This window comes from Balaenoptera ricei, chromosome 14, assembly GCF_028023285.1.
Source record: "Balaenoptera ricei isolate mBalRic1 chromosome 14, mBalRic1.hap2, whole genome shotgun sequence".
NCBI lineage: Eukaryota > Metazoa > Chordata > Mammalia > Artiodactyla > Balaenopteridae > Balaenoptera > Balaenoptera ricei.
In genome coordinates this window covers 4,428,635-4,456,310 of record NC_082652.1, presented here as the reverse complement: position 1 = coordinate 4,456,310, position 27,676 = coordinate 4,428,635, and the positions used below count along the sequence as shown (strand labels likewise).

General features: G+C 43.4%; 1 protein-coding gene across 1 annotated transcript in view; it reads right to left on the bottom strand.

Moving 5' to 3' along the window:
• The window catches only part of LOC132347501 (transmembrane protein 132C-like), a 184,169-nt gene that overhangs the window by 151,749 nt on the left and 4,744 nt on the right, over positions 1-27,676 (bottom strand). Inside the window, exon 2 of the mRNA XM_059894070.1 lies at positions 8,610-8,779. Within this exon, the coding sequence (XP_059750053.1) occupies positions 8,610-8,774 (165 nt within the window). The 5' untranslated portion in view covers positions 8,775-8,779. The remainder of the gene's footprint in view (positions 1-8,609; positions 8,780-27,676) is intronic.

Below are 27,676 nucleotides of genomic sequence, written 5' to 3'. Positions count from 1 at the left end.
TCCCTGTGCTATACAGTAGGTTCTTATTAGTTATCTTTTATATACAGTCGTGTATATATGTCAATTCCAATCTCCCAATTTATCCCCCCTGCCCCCCTTGGTAACCATAAGTTTGTTTTCTACATCTGTGACTCAATTTTATTCCAAGCACACGGGAGGCGCCATTTGCTGAGACAGGGAAATCTGGTGGGAAAATTCTGTCTGTCAACACAAAGAATGGGGCTTGAAGAACGTTGTGAACGTTGGAATGACCAAAAGCTTAGTAAATCCTTTACAAATTAGATTTCCAAAACTCAGCGCTACTGAAAGAGTTGATTAACAGGAATTTCACTCTATTAGAGGCTTGTTCTCTGAGTTACAAATGAAGCCCTTTGAGCTGGAACTCACACCAGCATCACAGAGTAATCACTCACGGACCGGGAATAAAACACATAATCAATTGGCAATGGAAAGAGAATGCACTTTGGCGGAAACACAAATCGCCTCTGTCCAAATGACTGTCTAACAGTGAATGACCTGGGAGGCATTGACTGGTCTGATGTGATGAAGGTCTGTGTGCCTTGCCTGGGACAGTGACATCCAGAAGCTGCACCACTAAAAGGAGTGACAACCACCCCACAGAGCCATGGTCCTCTTCACACATGACTCTGTGTGGTTATTCCTCATCACAGGAAAGATCTGGGACTTGGGAGACAGGAATTTTGGGGTCAATTCAACTTCTGCCTAGCTGAGTATCATAAACAAATACTCTCTGAATCTGGAGCAGAACAAATAAATGACCAGGAAAAGTCACCCCCCCATGCCTCAGTTTCTGTGGGAGGTTGAGCTTATTAGATGGTCTCTAATGATGCCATCCAAATCAAATACCATCTGTCAACCTTTAGCTATTGAAATACATCTGATTGAGACACGGATATAAATTCCATTGTCAACAAGAGCTGAGTGTGCAAGTGAGTGAAGCAGGCCTGGTTGGGATGGGGTGGGGTTGGCCGGGCAGAGAACCAGAAAATTGGGGGGAGGGCAGGGGTTGAGCGTGGATTCTGGAGCCAAGCTGCCTTGGACTCTCCCAGCAGCCTCTGGGGACATCCTTGGCTGGAATAATTGTGCCTTATTGATTTATCATCTCCATTTGGCAGATGGGGACATTGAGGCTCAGGGATATCCAGGGTCTTGCCCCAGGTCAGACAGCCAGGAAGTGTCAAGGCAAGATTTGAACCTGTGTTTTGGTCTGACCCCAGGTCCCGATGCTCTTAATCGCTGTAATTTAGTGCTTTGCCATCTACTGTCTCTCTGAGAGATCCCGTCTTTCACCTCCTCTGCTCAAACTGGCCAAGACAGCAGCTGGACCAGACCTCCCACCTCTGTTCCTCCCTCTGCCTGTATCTCATGGAAACAGCCAGGGATGAAATCAATCAATCCCTCTCTAGCTCCCTCCTTCCTCTCCCAATGAAGGAAAAGGAAGGATACAGAATGAAAAACTGGATAATCCCTGCCCTCAATGAGGGCACCATCCATTGTCAACCTCCTGCCTGGAAATGTTGCCAGTCGGCCACACTGGACTTTACTTCCTTTTAAAAATTTTAGATAACAATTAAAAATCGGAAACATTTTTCATCTTCAAGTTTCTGGCTGGTCATGGACATCAGGAAGGTCGGGCCAACCTGAGCTCCAACTCTCACGTGCAAAGAGTGGAGCTGAGTGGTGGCGCCCCCTTTCGGCGGGACTGAGCCCTGTTCTTCTGTCCCCATCCGCGCTCTGCGCTCTCATGCCCACCGCCCAGCCAACCACGTGGGAACCAGGTGCTGGAGAAGCTGATGTCAAGCCCGGTGACCTGTGGTGTCTGCAGGCACCGTGGCGTTTTATAAACGCGTGACCGTGTGCCTGTCCTCGGGAGGCTTAGGATCCCACAGACAAGAACGCCGTGGAGCCGCCGGGCGTGGGGACCCGGCCACGTGCTGCGCCCCCTGCTGTTTCCCTGTCCCTTTCCCCTCTTCACCTGGGAGGTGCCGACTGATGGCCTCCTCCCTGGGGACGACGCCTCCTCATCACCAGCAGCTTCGCTTCGGCTCTGACACGTGACCCGGCCCCCCCCCCCCGAGCGGCAGCGCATCACCACCCCCACCCCCAGGACGTGGCAGGGTCAGCCCCGCCTCGAGGGCCCGTGACCTCCCTCCTCAGGGGTCAGAGGAGCAGCAGGTCGGGGCCCGCCTGCCACGCGGGGACAGAGCAGGGCAGCTCGTCCTGCGCGGACGCCCCCAGCTCCCTGCGTGGGAGCCTGGCCTGGTGCAGCTGCCTCTCCGACGGGGACTCGGGGCGGCCCTGGGGACCACAGGGAGCTGGGAGGTGGACGCGCCTCCCGGGTGGAGCGCAGCCCTCCCGTCCGCCGGCTCCTCCAGCAGGACGGCTCCGCCTGCTGATTTATTCCTCCCCTGCGAGCTGCCCTCCTGCAGAGACGGCAGGACCTCGTCACCTTCACCGGCCGAGGGTGGGCGTCTCCCAGGGTCAACGGCGGTTCTGGGAAAATGGAAGAGGGAGCGGGTGCGCCCGAGGCCTACGGCGCCCCTTCCCTTGGTCCTTTCTCAGTGCCCTGCTCTTTTTCTCAGAAAAGAACCAGCAGCTTCTCCAGCTGACTCTAAATCAATAAAGGCACAATTACTCCAGCCAAGGATGTCAGTGTTTTAACTTGGTCTTTAATCGTGGGATAGAATATTTCATCCTTCTTTAAAGCAATTTCACACACACACACTCACACACACACACACACACACACAATTCTGTTCCTGGGCGGAAAGTCCTTGTTGACATCACTGATGCCAAGAACTGTGTCCTCCATCCGTCCTGGTTCCCACCCCCGTGCCTGGCACACAGGCAGGTGTGTGAAGGAATGACCAACAACCTACCCCTTAAATCGGAACCGCGCGCTACGGTTTCTAAAGAAGGTTGGGATTATGGTGGATGAACCACTGGACTAACCTCATTTATCCTCTAGATCACATTACAATGGGAATAAAGGAATTAAAATGTAATCCCCCAACAACAACAAAAAAGGGCCATCGGCAGATAAAAGACACGCACCGTCTCTGAGGATGGAAAGCAGCAGATGGCTGGGGGGTGACCGATGCAGCAGATGCAGCAAGACCGGCTTCCCATAGTCAGAGAGTTAACAGTGAAGGCATGTCGCAGCGAGGCTCCACGGAGGGTATCCGCGTTCCAGGCTTTAACAATGTAAAACTTGCAAAACCAATAAATATCCGGATGGGGGAACGGCAAGAACTCTCAGCGGTGCCATTTCTTCTACTTTCAAATCAAGGAGCCGACCTCACCGGCTAAAACTGTGTCATGGAGGAAACAGAGCTGGTGTGGTGATGGACGTGGAGGTGACAATAGCAGCTATAGTAACAGTAATAATAATAATCGTTCCAAACCTTGGCTTGTTTTTTTCTACAAACTTTTCTTTCTTAAATTTACCAAGGTATTTTAAAAATCAAAATCTCTTCTTGTCAGCTAATTTTTCTTTTTTTGCTCATTTCTTTTATGAAATACGACAACTCTACTTTGGACTCTTTGTCCTCTTTGATCCATAAATAAAAAGGAATTTAACACCTTCACGAATAAAATACAGCTTTAGAGTAGGATTTCGTTGCTATAAGATACGGTGTCCAACCACCGTCTACCTATCCAGCCAGCCACTCCTCTCGCTGTGGATTCATGGATGTAGACCGCCCCAAATGATGATTCTCCGATATAACTAATGTCATATGGGGGGTGTTGGGATTTGGGTTTTTTTATTATGTTTAACATTTTTATAATGAATATGTATTATTTCAAATTAAAATGATAAAGCCTTTCGAGAAAAGCAGCCACTCGCAGGCTCCATCCAGCCGCAGGGCGGGCAGTGATGCCGGTGGAGAGGCAGCACCTGTCCAAGGGGCCAGGGGCCGCGAGCCAGGTGCGTCTCAGGTGCTGTGCTGAGCGCTGGGTGGGGCTGCGGGAGGGGCCTTCATTTCTCACACTTGAGGCGACCGGGACTCCCAAGTGAGCACAGGGCTGGATGAAGCAGTCAGCTGACTGGGGAGAAGACTGGGCCGGGGGGGGGGGGGGTGGGGTGGGGTGGGGTGTGGGGGCAGGTGTGTTCGGGAGCCTTCTGGGGGAGGGGAGCGCAGGCCCAGCGCGGCCACGAGCTGGCCGGTCTGTGAGCGCCATCTAGTGGGCATCCCGGGGACTGCCGCCTGTGGTCCCCTCTCCTCGGGAAAAGAGTTCAAGCCAATCAAAAACGCCATCTTGGCGGTTTGCAAAATTAAAGTTATTTAGAGAAAGATGTGCTGGACTCTGCGATAAGCTATGCAAAAAAAAAAAAAAAAGCATTGCAACATTTATTTGTCGTTTCTCTCAGGCGACGCCGATGTACAGCTGGTGTGCCCTGGGGGGAGGGGAGGGGCTTCGACAATTACAAGCTGCATCTAGTCCCATGGGTCACGTGACCACGCCACCCCGTTATATTTTTAATTTCACCACTATTCGTAAGTGTCTCCCGTTTAATCGTGCTGGCATACTAATAAAAAACAAAGTTGATGACATCTATGATATTGTTACATTGTAACAAGAACTGTACATATAACGTTGCCTTATTTCATCCTCAAAGTAACCTGTTGAGGTTGTCCTATTACCCCCTTAACAGAGAAGGAAAGCAGGGCTCCAGAAGGATAAAGAGCTGTCTTAGATCCCATGGCGTCGGTAAATGTCCTCACGTGGCCACACGGGCAGCCTCATTTTCCCAGCTGCGGAGAAGGAGGGACTGTTCCTCTACCGATGAGCACAGACGGGCAGAGAAACTTTGTAGGCAGGGCCCAGGTTTGGCATTTCTAAGCAGAATCCCTAAATTAAAGGAGAATGAGGTGGATTCGGGAGAGAGTCGATGTCTCTCAGCGCTCATAAACATTTGCATATTTATGACTCCACCTTGTGATAAATAACAGTTTCTCCCTCAACAGTCAAGGTGATTGTTTTTTTTTTCAAAAGGAAAATTATTTTCTCAGAATACAGCCTCCTGATGATTTTACCACCTTTGAGGGCGAGTTAAACAGAAACATAAAACCCTTCACATAATCGTTCTCAATTTTGTCATTCAGGGCTCATCACCCAACAAAACGGAACAATTCCCGAGTAGGAGTCTTTGATGTATGTGCCGCCTGACGGACTTTTTTTGTGAGATACGTCATAAATATTAATGGTATTGACGGAGCCTTAGAAATTTGTCGTGTCACATTCCTGCAAGAGAAACACCCAGAATTCTGTCACTTTGTTCCTCTGGCTGACAGCCAACACTTTCTTTCCTGAACTTGTTTAGCTGGGTCTGTTTTTTTCCCATCACCTTCACAAACTCTCCATCCACAAAGGTTTTCCGGAGTGGACACAGGTCACCTGAATTCAACATCTCAACGGGTTTTTCCTTTTTCTTTTTGATTTAGCTGACTTTTCGCCTGCATTCTGCTCTGCAGCCCCTTGTATTCCTCAGTTTTTGATTGTGGGCTAGTATATGGCATAACCTCACCCTCTCCCCACCCCCTGTTAAGTGAACACTGTAGTAACAGGTTTGCTGAATGTGTTCACTGGTGTCCACGTGCTGGGTTATTAGCTGTGGGTAGCTGAATCGCCCTGGACACTTCCAAGTGCAGAGGTTCTACGGCAGCATTTACAAAGTGCAGGGTTTCAAGATCATCCAAGAATGATGGTTAATGCTGGTATTTGCACAGAGTATTCACTGGATGACTTGGGCTCAGGGAGGGAAGAAACAAACCTGCTGATAGAAGACAATTTTCAGTATGTCGAATGGGATGGCTCAAGTTGCTGGTCCAGCAGCCTGAATGCCTAACGTAAGTTTGTAGATTAAAAACCACATGATAGTGGGGACTTCCCTGGCGGTCCAGTGCTTAAGACTCCCCGAGCTCCCAATGCAGGGGGCACAGGTTTGATCCCTGGTGGTTGGGGAACTAAGATCCCGAATGCTGCCCAGTGGGGCAAAAAAAAAAAAAATAGAATAGAATTTTAAAAAAGGACCTGACAGTGAATCACTTACAACCACACTGCCCTAGCCACAGGCTGCCTCTGCCCTTCAGGCATGATTTCTCCTCCTTCAGTGCTGTCTGGGTTTCTTGCTTCTCTGGCGAGGCCAGTTATATGTGTGTTGTGCACACTGCATTTCTGTCGCATTTCAGGGCTGAGTTTTACTTAGGAAGGCTCTCTAGAGCGAGCACGGGCTTGCATGTAGTTTGAATTACCCAGTGCTGGGGTGGCGATGAGTGTTACAGTGCATTGCTGGGTTCACTGTGAAAACTGGCTGTGACACGGCTGCAAGTTAATGGAGCTATTCAACAAAGTGAGACCAAAGTAGGTAGTGTTGCTTCTTAACTTGGTTAATTTTTAATCAGCTGTTTTGGCTGTCTCCAAATTCCATAAACTGCTGAATGGAAGCCTTCTGGAAGATTCTGCCTACTGTAGCTAGAGTGAAGTGACTTCCGTACACTTGTTTTACTTTTTACAATTAATCTTCTTATGTTGAAGTAACTACAGACGCATGGAAAGTTGAAAGATGGGAAAAAGAATCTTGTGTACACTGCCCCCAACGGTGACATCTTACGTAGCCGAAGTACAATACATAAAGCCAGAAAACTGACGTCAGTAACATTACTGTTTGTTTGTTTGTTTGTTTTTGGAGTATAGTTGATTTACAATGTTGTGTTAGTTTCAGGTGTACAGCACAGTGATTCAGTTTATAGCTAGATGGATAGATATAGAAATAGATATAGATATATACCCACTCTTTTTCAGAATTTTTTCATTTATAGGTTATTACAAAATATTGAGTATAGTTCCCTCTGCTGTGCAGTGGTATATGGTATATGTTAAGCCCACCTTCCTAATTTATTCTTTCACCCCTTTCCTTTTGGTAATTCACATTGGTAACATGACTGTTAACTTGACTACAGACCTTACTCAACTTCCAACATTTTTTAACCTGCATTCATTTGTGTGTATACGTGTGCATTTCTATGCAATTCGATCCCATACACAGATCTGTGGACCCAACAGTAAATTAGGTGCAGAACTCTGTCATCATTACAAAGGATCTCTGTGACGTTGCCCATTTGTAGCCACGCCCACCAACCACCCGACCTTCTGCCCATTTCCCCTGGCTACGACTCATCCCTCCTCCATGTCTGCTGTTTTTTCATTTCAAGAATGGTACATAGAGACTTCCCTGGTGGTCCAGTGGGTAAGACTCCATGCTTCCAACACAGGGGGCAAGGGTTTGATCCCTGGTTGGGGAACTATGATCCCACATGCTGCGTGGCATGGTCAATAAAATAATATAAAATAAAATAAAAATAATTTAAAATAAAATATAATATAATATTAAATCCCCCTTAAAAAAATGGTACATAAAAGGAAACTTAGGGTGTGTAACCCCTTTAGATTGGTATTTGTTTTTCACTAAGCGGGATTCCTGCATGTCCATCGAAGCACTTCTGTGTCCCTAGTTATGCCTTTGCCTCACAAATTGGTACCCCACCGTATGGATGTACCAGCCTATGTTCCATTCAACCACTGAAGGACACTTGGGTTATTTCCCTGTATTTTTCCAGTACAAATAAATCTACATATAAACATTTATGTTCAGGTTTTCATGTGAACATAGGTTTTCATTTCTATGTGTTAAATGCCAAAGAGTGTGGTGATTACTGGGTTGTCTGGTGAGTGACTGTTTAGTTTTGTGAGAAACTCTCAAATTGTCTTCCAGAGTAGCTATACCATTTTACATTCCCTCCGGTGATGTAAGAGAGAAGCAGTTTCTCTGCACCCTCGCCAGCATTTGGTGGTATCAGTGTTCTCTAGTTTAGCCCATTCTAATAGGTGTGTAGGGGTATCTCATTGTGGTTTTAATTTGCTTTTCCCTAATGGCAAATGATGTTGAACATCTTTTCATGTGTTTATTTCTCATCCATATCTCCTCCTTGGGAAAATATCTACGTCTTTCACCCATTCTCTAATAGGATTTGTTGTCGTTGTTGTTTTTCTGCTGAGTTTTGTGAGTTCTTTATATTGGGTTGGCCAAAAAGTTCAGAAAAGTTACAGGAAAAACCCGAACGAACTTTTTGGCCAACCCAATATATAAGGGCCCCTTGGCCCAGAATTTTTTGTGCTTGGCTGAATTTTTTGTCTCTTTTCACCTTAAAGGCCAGCTTTTAGAGACGCCTCTCCTGACCACCTGGCTAAATTATTTCCTCCTTTTCTCGCTCACCTGTAATCCCCTCTCATAGATCACATCACAGTCTGTAATTCATGCTTACCTGTTTGCTTCCCTATTGGTTCACAAGCACTTGGCATGTTTGCTCAGCAGGTGTTTCTCCAGCACCTAGTGTGGTGCCTCGTACACAGCTGGTGCTCAGTGAATGGTCCGTCTACAAGCAGAACCCTCGTCGGCCAGCTGGATGAGACTCACTTGCCTCGAGTGGGACCCCAACTCTCCCGCTTGACCTTCTTCAGGCTGCTCAGAGCTACACGCCCTTCCCCCCAACGCCTGCTCTCCTGTCACCTCCCAAGCCCGTTACCTGCACCAGCTCACAGCTTAGTGCATCTCTGGGCAGTTGCCAGAGATGCATTCTGTACGTCCTCCACCGGGTACTCCACCTGCCAGGTGATCTGCTGGGCGCCGGCCAGGCCGCTGCTGTTGTCAATTCCAAAGTCCACTTGCAAGATCTCATAGAAGGAGCCATTTGTTCTGCAAAACAAACACACAGTAAAGTGCAGTTTAAAACCTGAGACTCAGCAGAATGTCCAGAACGCGATAAATTGCCACATTCCTCTTTGTCAACCCAAAGAAGGCTGGCCAAGTTCAACAGGTCACAGGCGGTGTCGATAGAGCCTGATTCACAGGCTGCCCACAGACGGCCCACACCTCCGCGTGGACAGACCATCGTCTTCAGGGCCCTGTCCTTCCCTGAACGAGCAGCTCAGAGAGCACTGCATCTCTGGGCACTGCCACAGCTCGGTCCTCCCCAACCCCACGCCTGCGGATGCCACGATCCAAGCACCACACACGGGACGTGGCCCTACACCTTCATCTAGGGCCACCGTTACTCCAATCGTGAGGCACAGCCTGGATTCTGGCTGTTTCTACTTCTACTCACCTGTGTGGCTGTGGACCCGTGGTGCAAACTCTGAGCTTTAGAATCTGGGGAGAACATTGGTGCCTATGTGGGTTTGTGAAAGCACTGTGAGACCAAGGATGGGAAAGGACCCCATAAGGTGCATAGTCCGTGACATCAACTCTGAGCTACATTAATAAGGAGCTATGCTGCATTCTCCATGTCATCAGCCTGCAATGGGAGGGGATGTAATGTAAGAAAACCCCACCTGGAATGTAAGTTGGTGCAGCCACTGTGGAAAACAGTATGGAGGTTCCTCAGAAAACTAAAAACAGAGCTACCACATGATCCAGCAATCCCACTCCTGGGCATATATCTAGACAAAACTAATAATTCAAAATGATACATGCACCCCTATGTTCATAGCAGCACTATTCACAATAGCCAAGACATGGAAACAACCAAAGTGTCCATCGACAGATGAATGGATAAAGAAGATGTGGTACATATACACAATGGAATATTACTCAGCCATAAAAAAGAATGAAATAATGCCATTTGCAGCAACATGGATGGACCTAGAGATTATCATATTAAATGAAGTAAGTCAGAAAGAGAAAGACAAATACAATATGATATCACTTAAATGCAGAATCTAAAAAAATGACACAAACGAACCTATCTATGCAACAGAAACAGAATCACGGACATAGAGAACAGAGTGGTGGTTGCCAAGGGGGGGCGGGTTGGGCGAGGGATGGAGTGGGGAGTTGGGGTCAGCAGATGTAAGCTGTTCTATATAGGATGGATAAACAACAAGGTCCTACTGTAGAGCACAGGGAATTATATTCAATATCCTGTGATAAACCATCATGGAAAAGAATATTTTTTTAAAATATATATATATGTATATCTGAATGACTTTGCTGTACAGCAGAAATTAACACAACATTGCAAATCAACTATACTAGATAAAAATAAATAAATTAATAATAAATAAATAAAAAGAAACCCCCGCCTGCCTTCATTCATGGAGTGACAACACTGTACGTGTGTTTGGAGGAGGGGGAAGAAGGCAGACGGGGCACATGTACGTGAAAAGGGCCAGTGTCCTTCTCAGCACCTTTCTACGTAGGGAGAGCCTCTCATCATGAACATGGACTTGTAAATTGTAGGCTGACTCTTGCACTGAACAGAGAGTTCAAACAAAAAGCCACCCAGCACAGGATTTGTGAATGACTTCTGTAGCATAAGTCTGTGTCCATCACCGTGTTTCTAGCTTTACCCAGATGCAAGGAACATGACAGCGAGAATATTCTGGTTTCCATGGGAAGGAGTGGGTGAGGCAGAGGAAGCAGCCTTAGGTTCCACTAATTCGAATGATTTCAGCGGACCTGGGACAAAAAGACTGTCCAGGTTGCCTGGCACCTGGCCCTGGGGTGATGAAGGCGGGTGGTGAGTGGCCCTGAGTGTGAGAGCTCAATAAGGGAAGCGGTTGGGGTAGAGGCTCCGGAGGGACTGGGTTTTATTTGCAAAGCACCCTTGAGGGCTTCCTACTATCTTAGAAATTGGCTCATCTTGGGAAGGACAGTCCCTTCCATGTCAGCAAGGGCCCAGATGTCAAAGCATCAAGACACAGAAAATAAAAGATGTGGGTACCACAGCCGAACCCACCAGCTTGTCTTCAGGGACCCCTTCCAGCCATCATTACTCAGCTTATCACTCACAGTGACAATAAAGGTTGCTTTGTAAAAGAAATGGGAGAGAGATACAGAGAGAGAAAAACTCTTCTTGCTCTCTAATGATCTAATGATTATGTCCTCTAATAGATTATTTTACTCTCATGGATTTCAGGACGTGCTGAGGCTCAGATGACAAAGGTTCTCCTACTTTGCATAGTCCTGGAAATGGGACAAGAGAGGTTGCTTCTGGTATTTAGGACTATTTTTTTTCTTTTTTCTTTTTTTTTTAGTGTTTTTCCCTGAGCATTAAACTTAAGAGCTAACCAAAAAGCAAGGTAAATACTGAATGATGACTTATATCGAACGAACCCAAAGCATCCTTGACTTCATGTCCCAAATGATCTTCATCCTCAAGGTAACTTGTTCAACCTCTGACTTTGTCTGTAGACAGTAACTTTATGAGAACAAAAGTGTGTCTGTATGGTTCCCGGTTCCATCTTCAAGGGCTGGCATGGTGCCTGGCAATTGCAGGAATTCACTCAGTATTTGTTTAATTAATTAAATATCCTCAAAGTTCTGGCAGAACATCCTGTAAAATTCTGGGGATGTCATTTACATTCTGGGAGGCAAGGAACTACCAGTCAACTGAGTCTTGAACCATATTCTTGTGCTTGGCTGGTAAGTATATTTAGATAAACTTTCCTTCCCAGGAGAGACTTCTGTCTCTCCTATTAAAACATTAGTTCTCTGGTGGGGGAAGGGATAGTAGGGAGTTTAGGACTGACATGTACACCCTGCTATATTTAAAATGGATAACTAATAAGGACTTACTATATAGCACAGGGAACTCTGCTCAATATTATGTAACAACCTAAATGGAAAAGAATTTGAAAAAGAATGGATACATGTATATGTATAACTGAATCACTTTGCTGTACACCTGAAACTAACACATTGTTAATCAACTATACTCCAACATAAAATAAAAAGTTTAAAAAAAAAATAAAAGCACTACAAAAATTACAATAAAGGGGAAAAAAAAAGAACATTAGTTGTCAACTGCAGGCAGTTTTTGGAATATTTGGCCATGCGTGGAGATGAGTTTGGGAGTCACCGTTTGAGTAACACTACTGGTGGGTAGAGACTGGAGACACTGCTAAATATGTTATGAAGGACAAGATAGCTGCCTCGCACCCTCCGTGATCATTTTCTGGCTCAAAATGTTAATGGTGCCAGGGCTGAGAAACCCTACACTGAACTATAAGTTTTTCAAAGGTCAGAGCCTGTTACTAACACCTTCGTCACTCCAGGGTTTAAGCTTAGTAACTGGTATATTTATTTGGTCAGTAATTTTTTTTTTTTTTTGGCCACACCGCGGCTTGTGTGATCTTAGTCCCCCGACTAGGGATTGAACCCAGGTCCTCGGCAGTGAAAGCGTGGAGTCCTAACCACTGGACCTCCAGGGAATTCCCTGGTCAGTAATATTTACTGAGCACCCGCTAAGTGCCAGAAAATGGAAATACAGATGCAGCTGCAAAAGAGATGCAGTCCCTGCCTTAGCAATCATGTAAATTAATCACAAATAGCAGTAACTGTTATCATTAAAATCAAACAGAGGAGTTTAATTTGTATTAAAAAGTTAAATAGCAAATTAAAACCACAAGGAGATACCACAACACACCTATCAGAATGGTTAAAATTAAAGATAGATAGATAGATAGATAGATAATGATGGATGGATAGATAGATAGACAGATAGATAGATAGACAGACAGAACCAAATGCTGTCAAGGACTCAAAGAAAATGAATCACTTATAAACCTATATATGAAGGTTCATAGCAGCTTTATTTGAAACAGCCCCAAACTAGAACGTTGCTCAAATACAATGGTTATAAAAACTGTAGTATGTACATTCATACCAGGGAACACCAAGAAACAAAAAAGAGCAGCATTGATACAAGCAACAGCTTGGACGGATCTCAAGGGAATTAGGATGACTAAAAGAAAATTTAAAAGCCAATCTTAAAAGGTTACATACTGGGTGGTTCTCTTTATATAACACCCTGGAAATGACACCATTGTAGAGGTAAAGAACAGACTCATGGCTGCCAGGTGCTATGGCCTGAATGTTTGAGTCTCTCACAGATTCCTGTGTTGAATCCTAACCCCCAAGGTGATGGTGTTAGGAGGTGGGGTCTTTGGGAGGTGATCAGGTCACAAGGATGCAGCCCCCATGAGTAGCATTAGTGCCCTTACAAAGACCCCAGAGAGCTCCCGAGCCCCCTCTGCCATGTGAAGTTACAGGGAAAGCTTGCATCACCAAATCTCTCTTGTTTGGTGGATTCTGCTGTTATTATTTTAATCTCAAATACAGTTTTCCAGCATGTGTACTCTACGAAATTTTCCCATCTGACTCTTTAATGATCTCCTAACAAGTAATCCATCCCCTTGCCCTACTTTCCAACCACAGGAAAATAATCTTTTTCCTTTCTCTCTCATGCTCTTTTTTTTTTTTTAAGTAAAATTTACCTTTATTTTTGCTTTGTCAACACTTCCCAGAGCTGAAAACAATAAATCTTGATAATGAACAAAGACTCTGCTTTCTCGGCTGCCAGATCCACAGCTATTTCTCATGATAACAACTCACACTCACTTCCAGCTTAGCTGATTTTATCAGCAGCATCATGACCAAGTCCTGACACAGCTAAGACAACTGCTGTAATTATTTTTTTCTTTGCCTCTATCTTTCTGACAATATCCCAAACCTTCCCAGAAAGTGATGGTTCAAAATTATTTAAAATGAACTCCCTAAATACAATTTTTGGAAGTTGTCTTTCTTTTTGTTTCCTCCTGTTATTGCTCTTGATAAAAAATACTTATTATGTAGAAAGACTTATGGAATCCATTTCTGAATGAATCTCCCTAAGTTAGAAAAACATCCTAGTCTGGGTGACTTAAGCAATGATGTAGCATAAGCTGGCAACATGCACAGGGGAAGGGCTTTCAGATCTTGTTAACTCTCCTTAAGGATCCTGGGGTAAAAATCTGGGGGTGAATATTCATGGGTCTGTGGGTTTGTCTTAGAGCAGAGCTGGGGGTTTGTATTTTTAATTGTATACTGTAGTATCACTTTTTGAATAAAAATAATACACTCTCAGGATTCAAAATCCAAAAGCCTAAAAGAAGATAACTGAAAATTCTCCCTTTCATTGCTACACTCCAAACCATCAGCCAAACAGAATTTTTTTTCGTTTTCTCATTGGTCCTCCACAGATAGTCTGGGCACCTACAAGCCTGAACATGAGTAATTCTTTTTGCCTTGTTTTTACAAAAATGGTGTACATTGCACACTCTGTTCTGCCTCTAGAATATTTGATCTCTCACCCAAAGGGAAAGGAGAGCTCTGGTCATTCTCTCCCTGGCAATGAAGTGCTCTGGTCTGGAAGTGAGGCCAGAACAAGTCACATGGCCCCATCTGACCACGGGCTCCAGCAAGGACTATCCTTCTGCGAGTCCAGAGGGGAAGGGGTGAGCCACGCTTGGGACTTGGGAACAAGGCAGCCCTGGCTGAGGCAGGAACTGTCCGGGAGGAAAAATTTTCCTCTACACTATAGGTTCTCTGGCTGGTCTAAGAATTAAATTGACATGAGACAGATGAACAGGAGAAAATCAAACTTTAATAACTTATATATATGAGGGGGATCCAGGAAAACTGAGCAACTTTCCAAAATGGCTAAAACCCTCACCTTAAATACCGTCTTCAGCTAAAGACAAAAGTTGCAGGTAGAGGCTTAGGACTTTAAAGGGGAGGAAGGCAATTCACATGGAGATGGAAAAGCAAATGTTTAGTAACTAAATGTTTGCTGGGCCAGACAGAGACAATGGGACACAGAGTCGACTCTGATCTCTAGGTCCTGTTTCCCCCCCACCACACTTAGTCCATATTCCTTGCAGACATCTCCGGTGATAGCTCTATTCTGGGACTAGACCCTCTGTCTAAATTTTTTAGGCAGTTACAGGGAAGATCAAAGTTTCTTTGTGTGAGTCTTATGGGTCTTGATTGTTTTCAGCTCAAAATAATTTGCATGCCAAAGAAATATTTTGGAGTGGCAAATTCTGTTCCCTTCTAGAACTGTTGTGCACTATTGGTGAGAATGTAAAATGGTACAGCCGCTATAGAAAACATTATAGTGATTCCTCAAAAAATTAGAATTACCGTCAGATCCAGCAAAATTCCACTTCTGGTTCGATACCCAAAAGAATTGAGAGCAAGGTCTCAAAGAAATACATGTGCACTCATATCCATAGTGAAACAGGAGGGAAGGGGGCGGGGCACAACCTTTAAAAGAATGATATAGCCATAGGACAAGACAAAAACTGGTGAGAACCAACTAGGTCCAAGATGGCAGATGAGCCTACTTCTGGTGGACCTTGAGCCTCATTATATGCTCATTGTAATACATTAGCAACTATATGACACGCCCACCAGTGCCATGACAGTTCTGAGGCCAACCATGAAAGGCCAAAAAGTGGGCGGTGGCCCAATTCCTGGAAATCTCCACCCCTTCCCCCAAATAATTGGAATAATCCTCCCACTCAGCCGATGAAATTACCCAGCCCATAAAAACTAACCACACCATATTTCTGGGCTCTCTCACTTTCTGAAATGGCCCACACTCTGTCTGTGGAGTGTGTTTCTCTCTAAGTAAATCCATTTCTTACCTATCACTTAGTCTCCCAATTCTTTCACGATGAAGTGAGAAACTTAAATTCACCAGGAACAATAGCAGCATTATTCACAAGAGATAAAACATGGATGCAACCCAAGTGTCCTGGAGACCGATGAATGGATTAGCAAAATGTGGTCTGTCCATACAATGGAATATTATTAGCCTTAAAAAGGAGGGAGGGCTCTTTGGTGGGGCTAATGGCGGGCTCTGGGAGGGCTCACGCCAAGGGGCACTTCCCAGAACTTCTGCTGCCAGTGTCCTTGTCCCTGCGGTGACTCACATCCACCCCTCACCTCTGCAGGAGACACTGCAACACTAGCAGGGAGAGGAATGGTGGGTACTGAAGTAACAGACCTCTGTTGACCAACCGTGGGACTGACAGGGTCTTGGTGCTCCGGCCGGGTGTCAGGCCTGAGCCTCTGAGGTGAGAGAGCCAAGTTCAGGACATTGGTCCACAAGAGACCTCCCGGCCCACATAATATCAAACGGTGAAGGCTCTCCCAGAGATCTCCATCTCAACGCTAAGACACAGCTCCACTCAACAACCAGCAAACTACACTGCTGGACACCCTATGCCAAACAACTAGCAAGACAGGAACACAACACAACCCATTAGCAGAGAAGCTGCCTAAAATCATAATAAGGCCACAGACACCCCAAAACACACCACCAGACGCAGTCCTGCCCACCAGAAAGACAAGATCCAGCCTCATCCACCAGAACACAGGCACCAGTCCCCTCCACCAGGAAGCCTACACAATGCACTGAACCAACTTTACTTACTGGGGGCAGACACCAAAAACAACAGGAACTACGAACCTGCAGCCTACGAAAAGGAGAGCCCAAACACAGTAAGTTAAGCAAAATGACAAGACAGAGAAATACAAAGCAGAAGAAGAAGCAAGGTAAAAACCCACCAGACCAAACAAATGAAGAGGAAATAGGCAGTCTACCTGAAAAAGAATTCAGAGTAATGATAGTAGAGATGATCCAAAATCTTGGAAATAGAATGGAGAAAATACAAGAAACATTTAACAAGGACCTAGAAGAACTAAAGAGCAAACAAACAATGATGAACAACACAATAACTGAAATTTAAAATTCTCTAGAAGGAATCAATAGCAGAATAACTGAGGCAGAAGAACGGATAAGAGACCTGGAAGATAAAATAGTGGAAATAACTACCTCAGAGCAGAAAAAAGAAAAAAGAATGAAAAGAATTGAGGACACTCTCAGAGACCTCTGGGACAACATTAAATGCACCAGTATTTGAATTATAGGGGTCCCAGAAGAAGAAGAGAAAAAGAAAGGGACTGAGAAAATATTTGAAGAGATTATAGTTGAAAATTTCCCTAATATGGGAAAGGAAATAATCAAGTCCAGGAAGTGCAGAGAGTCGCATACAGGATAAATCCAAGGAGCAACATGCCAAGACACATATTAATCAAACTATCAAAAATTAAATACAAAGAAAAAATATTAAAAGCAGCAAGGGAAAAGCAACAAATAACATACAAGGGAATCCCCATAAGGTTAACAGCTGATCTTTCAGCAGAAACTCTGCAAGCCAGAAGGGAGGGGCAGGACATATTTAAAGTGATGAAAGGGAAAAACCTACAACCAAGATCACTCTACCCAGCAAGGATCTTGTCAGATTCGACAGAGAAATTAAAATCTTTATAGACAAGCAAAAGCTAAGAGAATTCAGCATCACCAAACCAGCTTTACAACAAATGCTAAAGGAACTTCTCTAGGCAGGAAACACAAGAGAAGGAAAAGACCTACAAAAACAAACCCCCAAAAATTAAGAAACTGGTAATAGGAACATACATATAGATAATTACCTTAAATGTAAATGGATTAAATGCTCCCACCAAAAGACATACACTGGCTGAATGGAAACAAAAACAAGACCCATATATATGCTGTCTACAAGAGACCCACTTAAGACCTAGGGACACATACAGATTGAAAGTGGGAGGATGGAAAAAGATATTCCATGCAAATGGAAATCAAAAGAAAGCTGGAGTAGCAATTCTCATATCAGAAAAAATAGACTTTAAAATAAAGACTATTAAAAGAGACAAAGAAGGACAATGCACAATGATCAAAGGATCAATCCAAGAAGAAGATATAACAATTGTAAATATTTATGCACCCAACATAGGAGCACCTCAATACATAAGGCAAATGCTAACAGCCGTAAAAGGGGAAATTGACAGTAACACAATAATAGTAGGGGACTTTAACACCCCACTTTCACCAATAGACAGATCATCCAAACAGAAAATTAATAAGGAAACACAAGCTTTAAATGACACAATAGACCACATAGATTTAACTGATATTTATAGGACATTCCATCCAAAAACAACAGAATACACTTTCTTCTCAAGTGCTCAAGGAACATTCTCCAGGATAGAGCGTATCTTGGGTCACAAATCAAGCCTTGGTAAATTTAAGAAAATTGAAATCGTATCAAGACTCTTTTCCATCAACAACGCTATGAGACTAGATATCAATTACAGGGAAAAATCTGTAAAAAATACAAATACATGGAGGCTAAACAATACACTACTAAATAACCAAGAGCTCACTGAAGAGATCAAAGAGAAAATAAAAAAATACCTAGAAACAAATGACAATGAAAACACGACAACCCAAAATCTATGGGTTGCAGCAAAAGCAGTTCTAAGAGGGAAGTTTAGAGCAATACAATCCTACCTCAAGAGACAAGAAACATCTCAAATAAACAACCTAACCTTACACCTAAAGCAATTAGAGAAAGAAGAATTAAAAAAGCCCGAAGTTAGCAGAAGGAAAGAAATCATAAAGGTCAGATCAGAAATAAATAAGAAGGAAACAATAGCAAAGATCAATAAAATTAAAAGCTGGTTCTTTGAGAAGATAAACAAAATTGATAAACCATTAGCCAGACTCATCAAAAAAAAAAGGGAGAAGACTCAAATCAACAGAATTAGAAATGAAAAAGGAGAAGTAACAACTGACACTGCAGAAATACAAAGGATCATGAGAGATTACTACAAGCAACTATATGCCAATAAAATGGACAAGCTTGAAGAAATGGACAAATTTTTAGAAAAGCACAACCTTCCAAGACTGAACCAGGAAGAAATAGAAAATATAAACAGACCAATCACAAGCGCTGAAATTGAAACTGTGATTAAAAATCTTCCAACAAACAAAAGCCCAGGACCAGATGGCTTCCCAGGCAAATTCTATCAAACATTTAGAGAAGACTTAACACCTATCCTTCTCAAAATCTTCCAAAATATAGCAGAGGGAGGAACAAGCCAAACTCATTCTACAAGGCCACCATCACCCTGATATCAAAACCAGACAAAGATGTCACAAAAAAAGAAAACTACAGGCCAATATCACTGATGAACATAGGCGCAAAAATCCTCAACAAAATGCTAGCAAACAGAATCCAGCAGCAGACTAAAAGGATCATACACCATGATCAAGTGGGGTTTATCCCAGGAATACAAGGATTCTTCAGTATACGCCAATCAATCAATGTGATATACCATATTAACAAATTGAAGGAGAAAAACCATATGATCATCTCAATGGATGCAAGAAAAGCTCTTGACAAAACTCAACACCCATTATGATAAAAACTCTCCAGAAAGTAGGCATAGAGGGAACCTACCTCAACATAATAAAGGCCATATATGACAAACCCACAGCCAACATCGTTCTCAATGGTGAAAAACTGAAACCATTTCACTAAGATCAGGAACAAGACAAGGTTGCCCACTCTCACCACTATTATTCAACATAGTATTGGAAATTTTAGCCACAGCAATCAGAGATGAAAAAGAAATAAAAGGAATCCAAACTGGAAAAGAAGAAGTAAAACTGTCATTGTTTGCAGATGACATGATCCTATACATAGAGAATTCTAAAGATGCTACCAGAAAACTACCAGAGCTAATCAATGAATTTGGTAAAGTAGCAGGATACAAAAATAATGCACAGAAATCTCTTGAATTCCTATACACTAATGATGAAAAATCTGAAAGAGAAATTAAGGAAACACTCCCATTTACCATTGCAAGAAAAAGAATAAAATACCTAGAAATAAACCTACCTAAGGAGACAAAAGACCTGCATGCAGAAAACTATAAGACACTGATGAAAGAAATTAAAGATGATACAAACAGATGGAGAGATAAACCATGTTCTTGAATTGGAAGAATCAACATTGTGAAAATGACTATACTGCCCAAAGCAATCTACAGATTCAATGTAATCCCTATCAAACTACCAATGGCATTTTCCACAGAACTAGAACAAAAAATTTCACAGTTGTATGGAAACACAAAAGACCCCGAATAGCCAAAGCAATCTTGAGAAAGAAAAAAGGAGCTGGAGGAATCAGGCTCCCTGACTTCAGACTATACTACAAAGCTACAGTAATCAAGACAGTATGGTACTGGCACATAAACAGAAATATAGATCAATGGAACAGGATAGAAAACCCAGAGATAAACCCATACACATATGGTCCCCTTATTTTTGATAAAGGAGGCAAGAATATACAATGGAGAAAAGACAGCCTCTTCAATAAGTGGTGCTGGGAAAACTGGACAGCTACATGTAAAAGAATGAAATTAGAACACTCCCTAACACCATACACAAAAATAAACTCAAAATGGATTAAAGACCTCAATGTAAGGCCAGACACTATAAAACTCTTAGAGGAAAACATAGGCAGAACAATCTATGACATAAATCACAGCAAGATCCTTTTTGACCCACCTCCTAGAGAAATGGAAATAAAAACAAAAATAAACAAATGGGACCTAATGAAACTTAACAGCTTTTGCACAGCAAAGGAAACCATAAACATGACGAAAAGACAACCCTCAGAATGGGAGAAAATACTTGCAAATGAAGCAACTCACAAAGGATTAATCTCTAAAATATACAAGCAGCTCATGCAGCTCAATATCCAAAAAACAAACAACCCAATCCAAAGAAGACCTAAATAGACATTTCTCCAAAGAAGATATACAGATTGCCAGCAAACACATGAAAGGGTGCTCAACATCACTAATCATCAGAGAAATGCAAATCAAAACTACAATGAGGTATCACCTCACACCATTCAGAATGGCCATCATCAAAAAATCTATGAACAATAAATGCTGGAGAGGGTGTGGAGGAAAGGGAACCCTCTTGCACTGTTGGTGGGAATGTAAATTGATACAGCCACTATGGAGAGCAGTATGGAAATTCCTTAAAAAACTAAAACTAGAACCATTATACAACCCAGCAATCCCACTACTGGGCATATACACTGAGAAAACCATAATTCAAAAAGAGTCATGTACCACAATGTTCATTGCAGCTCTATTTACAATAGTCAGGACATGGAAGCAACCTAAGTGTCCATCGACAGATGAATGGATAAAGAAGATGTGGCACATATATACAATGGAATATTACTCAGCCATAAAGAGGAATGAAATTGAGTTATTTGTAGTGAGGTGGATGGACCTAGAGCCTGTCATACAGAGTGAAATAAGTCCAAAAGAGAAAAACAAATACCGTATGCTAACACATATATATGGAATCCAAAAAAAAAAAAAAAAGGTTCTGAAGAACCTAGGGGCAGGGCAGGAACAAAGACGCAGATGTATAGAATGGACTTGAGGACACGGGGAGCGGGGAAGGGTAAGCTGGGATGAAGTGAGAGAGTGGCATTGACATATATACACTAAGAAATATAAAATAGATAGCTAGTGGGAAGCAGCTGCATAGCACAGGGAGATCAGCTCGGTGCCTTGTGTACACCTAGAGGGGTGGGATAGGGAGGGTGGAAGGGAGACACAAGAGGGAGGGGGTATAGGGATATATGTATATGTATAGCTGATTTGCTTTGTTATATAGCAGCAACTAACACAACATTGTAAAGCAATTATACTCCATTAAAGATGTTAAATTAAAAAAAAAAAGGAAGGGAATTCTGGCATCTGCTACAACATGTATGAACCTCGAGGCCATAATGCAGAATGAAATAAGCCAGTCACAAAAAGACAAATACTATATGATTCCACTTATATGAGATACTTAGAATGGTGATTGCCAAAGGTTGGAGTGATGGGGTGGAGAAGGTGATATTATTTAATATGTATAGAGTTTCAGTTTTACAAAATGAAAAGAGTTATCAAGATGGAGCATGATGACGGTTGCACAAAATTATAAATGTATTTAATATCACTGAAATGGACACTTAAAATGGTTAAAAGTTTATCGCATTTTTACTTTACCACAATAAAAAAAAATTGAGAGAGAGACACAAAGGGAGAGAGGGAGAGAAGCTTCAGGAGCACATTTACATGCTGAATGTCATCAGTAAGAAATCAGAAGTTATTCTTGGAAATTTCAACCCATCTGCTGGTTTTCAATACTTCTCAGTTGGGCAGGAATTCAATGGAAGAAACTTTTATAGGCTCCTGAAATCCCAAACTGTATAAATCTGAGTAAGTGAAGAGCTCTCCGTCAGGAAGTGTGCATTCCCTGGTATCCAATTAATTAAAGCTCAATGATTCCATCACATCCCCTACTTGGCCCACTGTATTCACTGCAACAGCCTCCAAAGCTTTCTTATAGGCCAATTACTCCAAAGTAATTAGGTCTTAAGTCAACCATACTTAAAAGGATTGCCTGCATTTGATTTCTCTAACTTCTTCTTTGCTAATTATAGCTATGCGAATGCTCCCGACATTCTTTTGATGGAAACGTGCTCTTATCTAGAACGTGTTGATTATGATATTGTTTTGTCTGGCTCATCAAGTATCAGCTAGAATCATGCAGGAGGAAATGGTAAACCGTATTAAAGAAAAGTGTGTTTCTCTTTTGTCTTGCAAAACCTGCTCAAGTCCAGTGAGAGAAAGCCAAAATGAGATGGCTCAGGATAGGAAATGACCCCGGTGTTCATCATTAGAGCAGTTACTTCTCTAGGCTCCAGGAAAGGGAAGCAGGGTCCAGAGAAAGGTTCAGGCACCAGTGCTTGTGCACCAGCCCCGATGCTCAGCTCACATTAGCAGAACTGGAAAACCTCATTTTGAGGAAACATGTTCATTAGTGCATCACAAAGGAATGAGAATGAAGTCTGGATAATGATGAAATCTGGGTGTAAGTACTAGCTCAGCCCTGTAGAGGCAGCAAAATTTGCCACCAAATTTTGTCTCTTTGTGAGACAGGAAGTGGGCAGGGCACAACCTTTAAAAGAATAACATAGCCATTGAGGACACGACATAAACTGGTTAGAACAAACTAGGTTCAAGATGGCAGATGACTGACTTCCACTAGAACTTGAGCCTCATTATACACTCATTGTAACACATCAGCAAGATAAATGACACACCCACAGGCGCCATGACAGTTCTGAGGCCAACCATAAAAGGGCAAAAAGTGGGTGGTGGCCCAATTCCTGGAAAGCCCTGCCCCTTTCCCCAAAATAGCTGGAATAATCCTCCCACTGATAACCCAGCCTAGAAAAATTAACCACTCCTCTTGCTTTCCGAGATGGCCCAAACTCTGTCTATGGAGTATGTGTCTCCCTGAATATACCTGCCTTCACTTTACTATAGTTGGCTCTTGAATTCTTTCCTGCACAAAGCCAAGAACCCACACTTGGTGGCCTTCCCAGGGACTCGCCTGAGATCTGGGCCGTGACCATCCTCTTGCACCGTTTTTTTTTTCCTGCAACATTTGGAATAAAGATTATTTTAGGCTGATTATTTTTAAGAAAGAGAAGACTCAGGAAGTCTTTCTTTTTACCTCCCCCTTAGCTGGCTAAAGAATTTAGATAAAGAACCTATTTCTGGAATAGAGCTATCCCCACAGATACCTGCAAAGAACATGGGCTTGGTGTGGTGAGGGAAACTGCTTACCTCTCGGGGCCCCAGCTGAACTGAATCCCCCCTGGTCAGTCAGGGATTCTTTCCTGCTCAGATTTATGCTGCCAAGAAGGAAACTGAGTTTGCCGCAAGCAAGGCAGGTTTTTACTCAATGGCCAGAGGATGAAGAAGGGGAACTGATGTTCTAAAGGCACCATCTCCCGGAAGGGAATGAGGCAGACTGGGACCTGGGACTTGGGACCCTTTGCTGCAATGCTTGCACATGGACAAACCTCTCCTTGAGCAATAAAATACAAAGAAAGTATATGGGACTAAAAATAACTGTGTGTCTTTGCAGTTGGGGCAAATTACGGACAAAAAGATACGAAAGACCAAAAAACTCAGCTGCCACTTCCGAAAAGCCGGGGAGCAAAAGCTGGGGGTCGGGAACCAAAGCAGGGCACTGCACATGCCCCCTGCACTCAACTCAACCAAAGGGGTGGGCGAAACACCTGAGCCACCCCTCCGGCCTGACCCCTGGACACACCCCTACCCTCACCCCGTATAAGGAATAAGCTCGCCCCCCTGAGGTGAGCAAGGGAAACTGTTGTTTGTTCTCACTCCCCCCTGCTGCAGCAGGGGCCCCAGTAAAGCCTTGCCTGAAGTTCTTGTCTGGCTTCTGGTCAATTTCTATTGATTAAGGAGGCCGAGAGCCCTGGTCGGTATCAGAAGGGGAGTGAGGGAATTTAAGGGGTAGAAGGCAGTCAGATCATCAGGGCTCTAGGAAAGGGGTGGAGATTTCCAGCGGGCAGTTGGGACATGTGCAGTCTTCCATGCTCCTTTCCACATGGCACAAATTGTGCACGGTGCAAACCCCCCTTTGGGCAGAGACCTCAGCATGGTGATGAAGCAAAGGTGACTTTAGGACACCTCCAGGTTGCATCTGCGCAGGTGCGTTCCTGAGGTCAAGCCCGAGCCACTGTATCTCTCTAAGGACAGCTGCAAAGCGTCTTTGCCAAACACCATGTACTTTTGAAACAAACGCAGAGGTAAATCAAGGCAAGGAAAGCGGTGATCTCTAGCTTACTTTGCTCTCTCTCTCTCTCTCTCTCGCTCTCTCCCTACCTCAATATCCTCTTTTGCCTTTAGCTGCGGATGGTATTTAAGGTGAGGGTTTCAGCCATTTTGGCAAGTTGCTCAGTTTTCCTGGGTCTCTCCCATGTATACACGTTTTTAAACTTTGATGTTCTCCTGTTAGTCTGTCTTATGTCGGTTTAATTCTTAGACCAACCAGAAGAACCCAGAAGGGTAGAGGAAAATCTGTTCCTCCCTGACAAGGACACTTAGGAATTGGCCAGTGTCTAAGAATTGCCAAATGAAGACCAGAGGCCAACTCTGACCCCCAGATCTTCTTCATTCAGCCTACTTACCATTTGTCAAAGTCAAAATTATAGATGTCATATGAAGCTATGCATTTCTATTAGTCAGAAACTTCACTCTATTACAGGACAGACTATGATCTACACATGATGATCAAAAGCTGCCACAGAGAAACACCCTCCAAGGGTCTCAGCTCAGGGGGGTGAAGCCCCTCATCAGACACTGTCTCTGCTCTTAACCAAAACTACTTTTACCTTTTCAATGAAATTTTTTAAAAAGGGCTGACTCTATTGTGGTCTGGGCGCTGACAAAGCAATTATTTTATTTGTTGCCTTTGAAGCAGGTAAAATGAGAACCCAAAGGGGTTTCTGGGAAGAAAAACAAAATACAGCATGCAATTACCTTTGAGGCTCTATTTTCATTTACCTAATTATGTGTTTTCATTACAAAATCAGCTTTTTGGTAATTTCTTTCTTCATGGTTGAAAAAGAAATTAAACAAACAGACAAACAAACAAACAAAAAACACACTGCATTTGGAGTCAATTCTTTAGGGTGCATTTCTGCTGAAAGAAGAAAGCTTTAAGAACAATGTTTAGAAGTCTGGGCCGCTCTTTTTATTTTAATTCATTTAATCCCCACAGTGAGCCTGCAAGGAAATTCCCACTTCACAGAAGGGGTTCAGAGAGTTTGTCATTTAAATTCACACAGCTGTCCAGAGACAGAGGTGTCACCAACGAACCCAGCTCTCTACCTTCGAACCCCAGGCTACACCTGCCTCTAAAAAGCCCCCGTTTCCCTGGATCTGAGAGATTCTTTCCAGATCCCACTGGGGGTTGCTTCTGTCACAGCCCAATACTGGGTGGTGTGCGGGGGTCTCAAGGTTGGAAGGGCCAGCAGACACCCTCAGAGGGTCAGACCCCTGAAGATACAACACACAAGTGTGGGTCTCGAAAACAGCACTCAGCTTATTTGCACTTAGAAAACAGCCCCCGTTGAAATCCCAGCCTTTTTATTGGTTCATTACGTTTTTCATCAACTATCTTTTCTGTGTATTTATCACAGTGGTGCGAAGGTTTATTTCTAATGGGTTTGTAAATGGATTCTTTCAACATTTTATTCGTCATTTGCATATTAATCATATAGGGATATGCTTCTTTGTGACTAAGAAATGTGCTTTCTCATTTATCTTGAAATGCATTGCTCTCCTGTCTAGCCTTCCCCCACTTTTGATACAGTGTGGATAATAAAAATGTTAATTTAGTCAATACATATAGGTCCCTCACTCAGTGCCAGGCACTGGTGCAAGCACTTTACATGGATAAAATAGTTTAATCCACACAGCACATCTACTGGGTGATGTGATGGCCATGGCTCCCAACGGCACATGCATTTCCTGATCCCAAGAACCTGTGAATGTGACGTTCTCTGGAAATAGGGTCTTTGCAGATGCAATCAAGTTAAGGATCTTGACATGAGGAGACGGCCCTGGATTATTCAGGTGGGTCCTGTAGTGGGTTGGATGGTCTTTTTAAAAGATATGACCGCTTGGAACCTATGAATGTGACCATATTTGGAAAAAGAATCTTTGCAGATGTAACTAAGTGACAGATCTTGAGATGCACTCACCCTGGATTAGCCAGGTGGGCCCTCAATCCAATAGCAAGTGTCCTTATAAGAAGATGAGAAAAAAAACAGAGAAGAGGGCAGGACCACATAGAGATAGAGGCAGAGACTGAAGTGATGCTGCCACAGCACCGAATGCCAGGAGCCACCAGAAACTGGAAAAGGTAAGGAAAGATTCCTGTGGGCAGGACTTTCCCCTCTTGGCTTTCCCCTGTGTCCTCACATGGTCTTCGCTCTGTGTGTATCTGTGTCCTAATGTCCTCCTCTTTTAAAAGCATCAGTCAGATTGGCTCAGGGCCCACTCACATGGCCTCATTTTACCTTAATTCCCTCTTTAAAGACCCTATCTCCAAAAATAGACATATTCTGAGGGTCCTGGGAGTCAAGACGTCAACAGGTAATTTGGAGAGAACACAGGTCCGCTCATAACAGTTAACTTTGCAATAGTTCACGTGATTCAACAGTGCAAGAGACCCGGCGTGCTCTTGAAAGCAATGCCTTTTCTCTGCTTTGTACTTTTTATTCCCTCTATTAACTGGAAAATAACAATTTGCTGTAATGAGTCACTCAGAGTCAAAGAACACCAAATCCATCACCCGTTCTTGTTTTTTTGCAAACGAGTAAATATTACTTTCTTTCTGTTTATAGCATCATCTAAGTGATAGCTGATCCATCAGCTTATCTGCTGATGTTTAACTACAGCATTTTGCATTCATTATTCCCTACTTATATCATTCTTTTAAAAAGAGGAATAACTTCATTCTGCCTCTTGACAGTAGGGAAATTAAATGGTGAGCCATAAAGATGAGTGTTACTCTGGAAAATAAAACACCAACTGCAGAACTATAAAACCCAGCCAGATGTGCATCACCCCAAAATAAGATACACAAGCCCTTGCTTCTGGAAAACTCTCATTTCAGAGAGTAAAGAAACCTTCTAACTTCAGATACAACTTGCCAACTGGTACAACCATTTGGGGGAGCAATCTGGCAACACAGAAAGTTAAATGTATGTATACCTAAGGATGCAGGGGTTCTACTGCTATGTATGGACCCTAACGTCTTGGCATCACCTTTTTTACTGTAACTCACATTGTTAAATAGATTTTGCATGACAACTCAGAATGCACACATATGCACCCGCGCACACGCGTGCAAATCTTTATATTCATGTGGATGGACAAAAATATGAAATGACAGTGTTGTCTCAGGACTAGATTAACACTCCTTCTTGC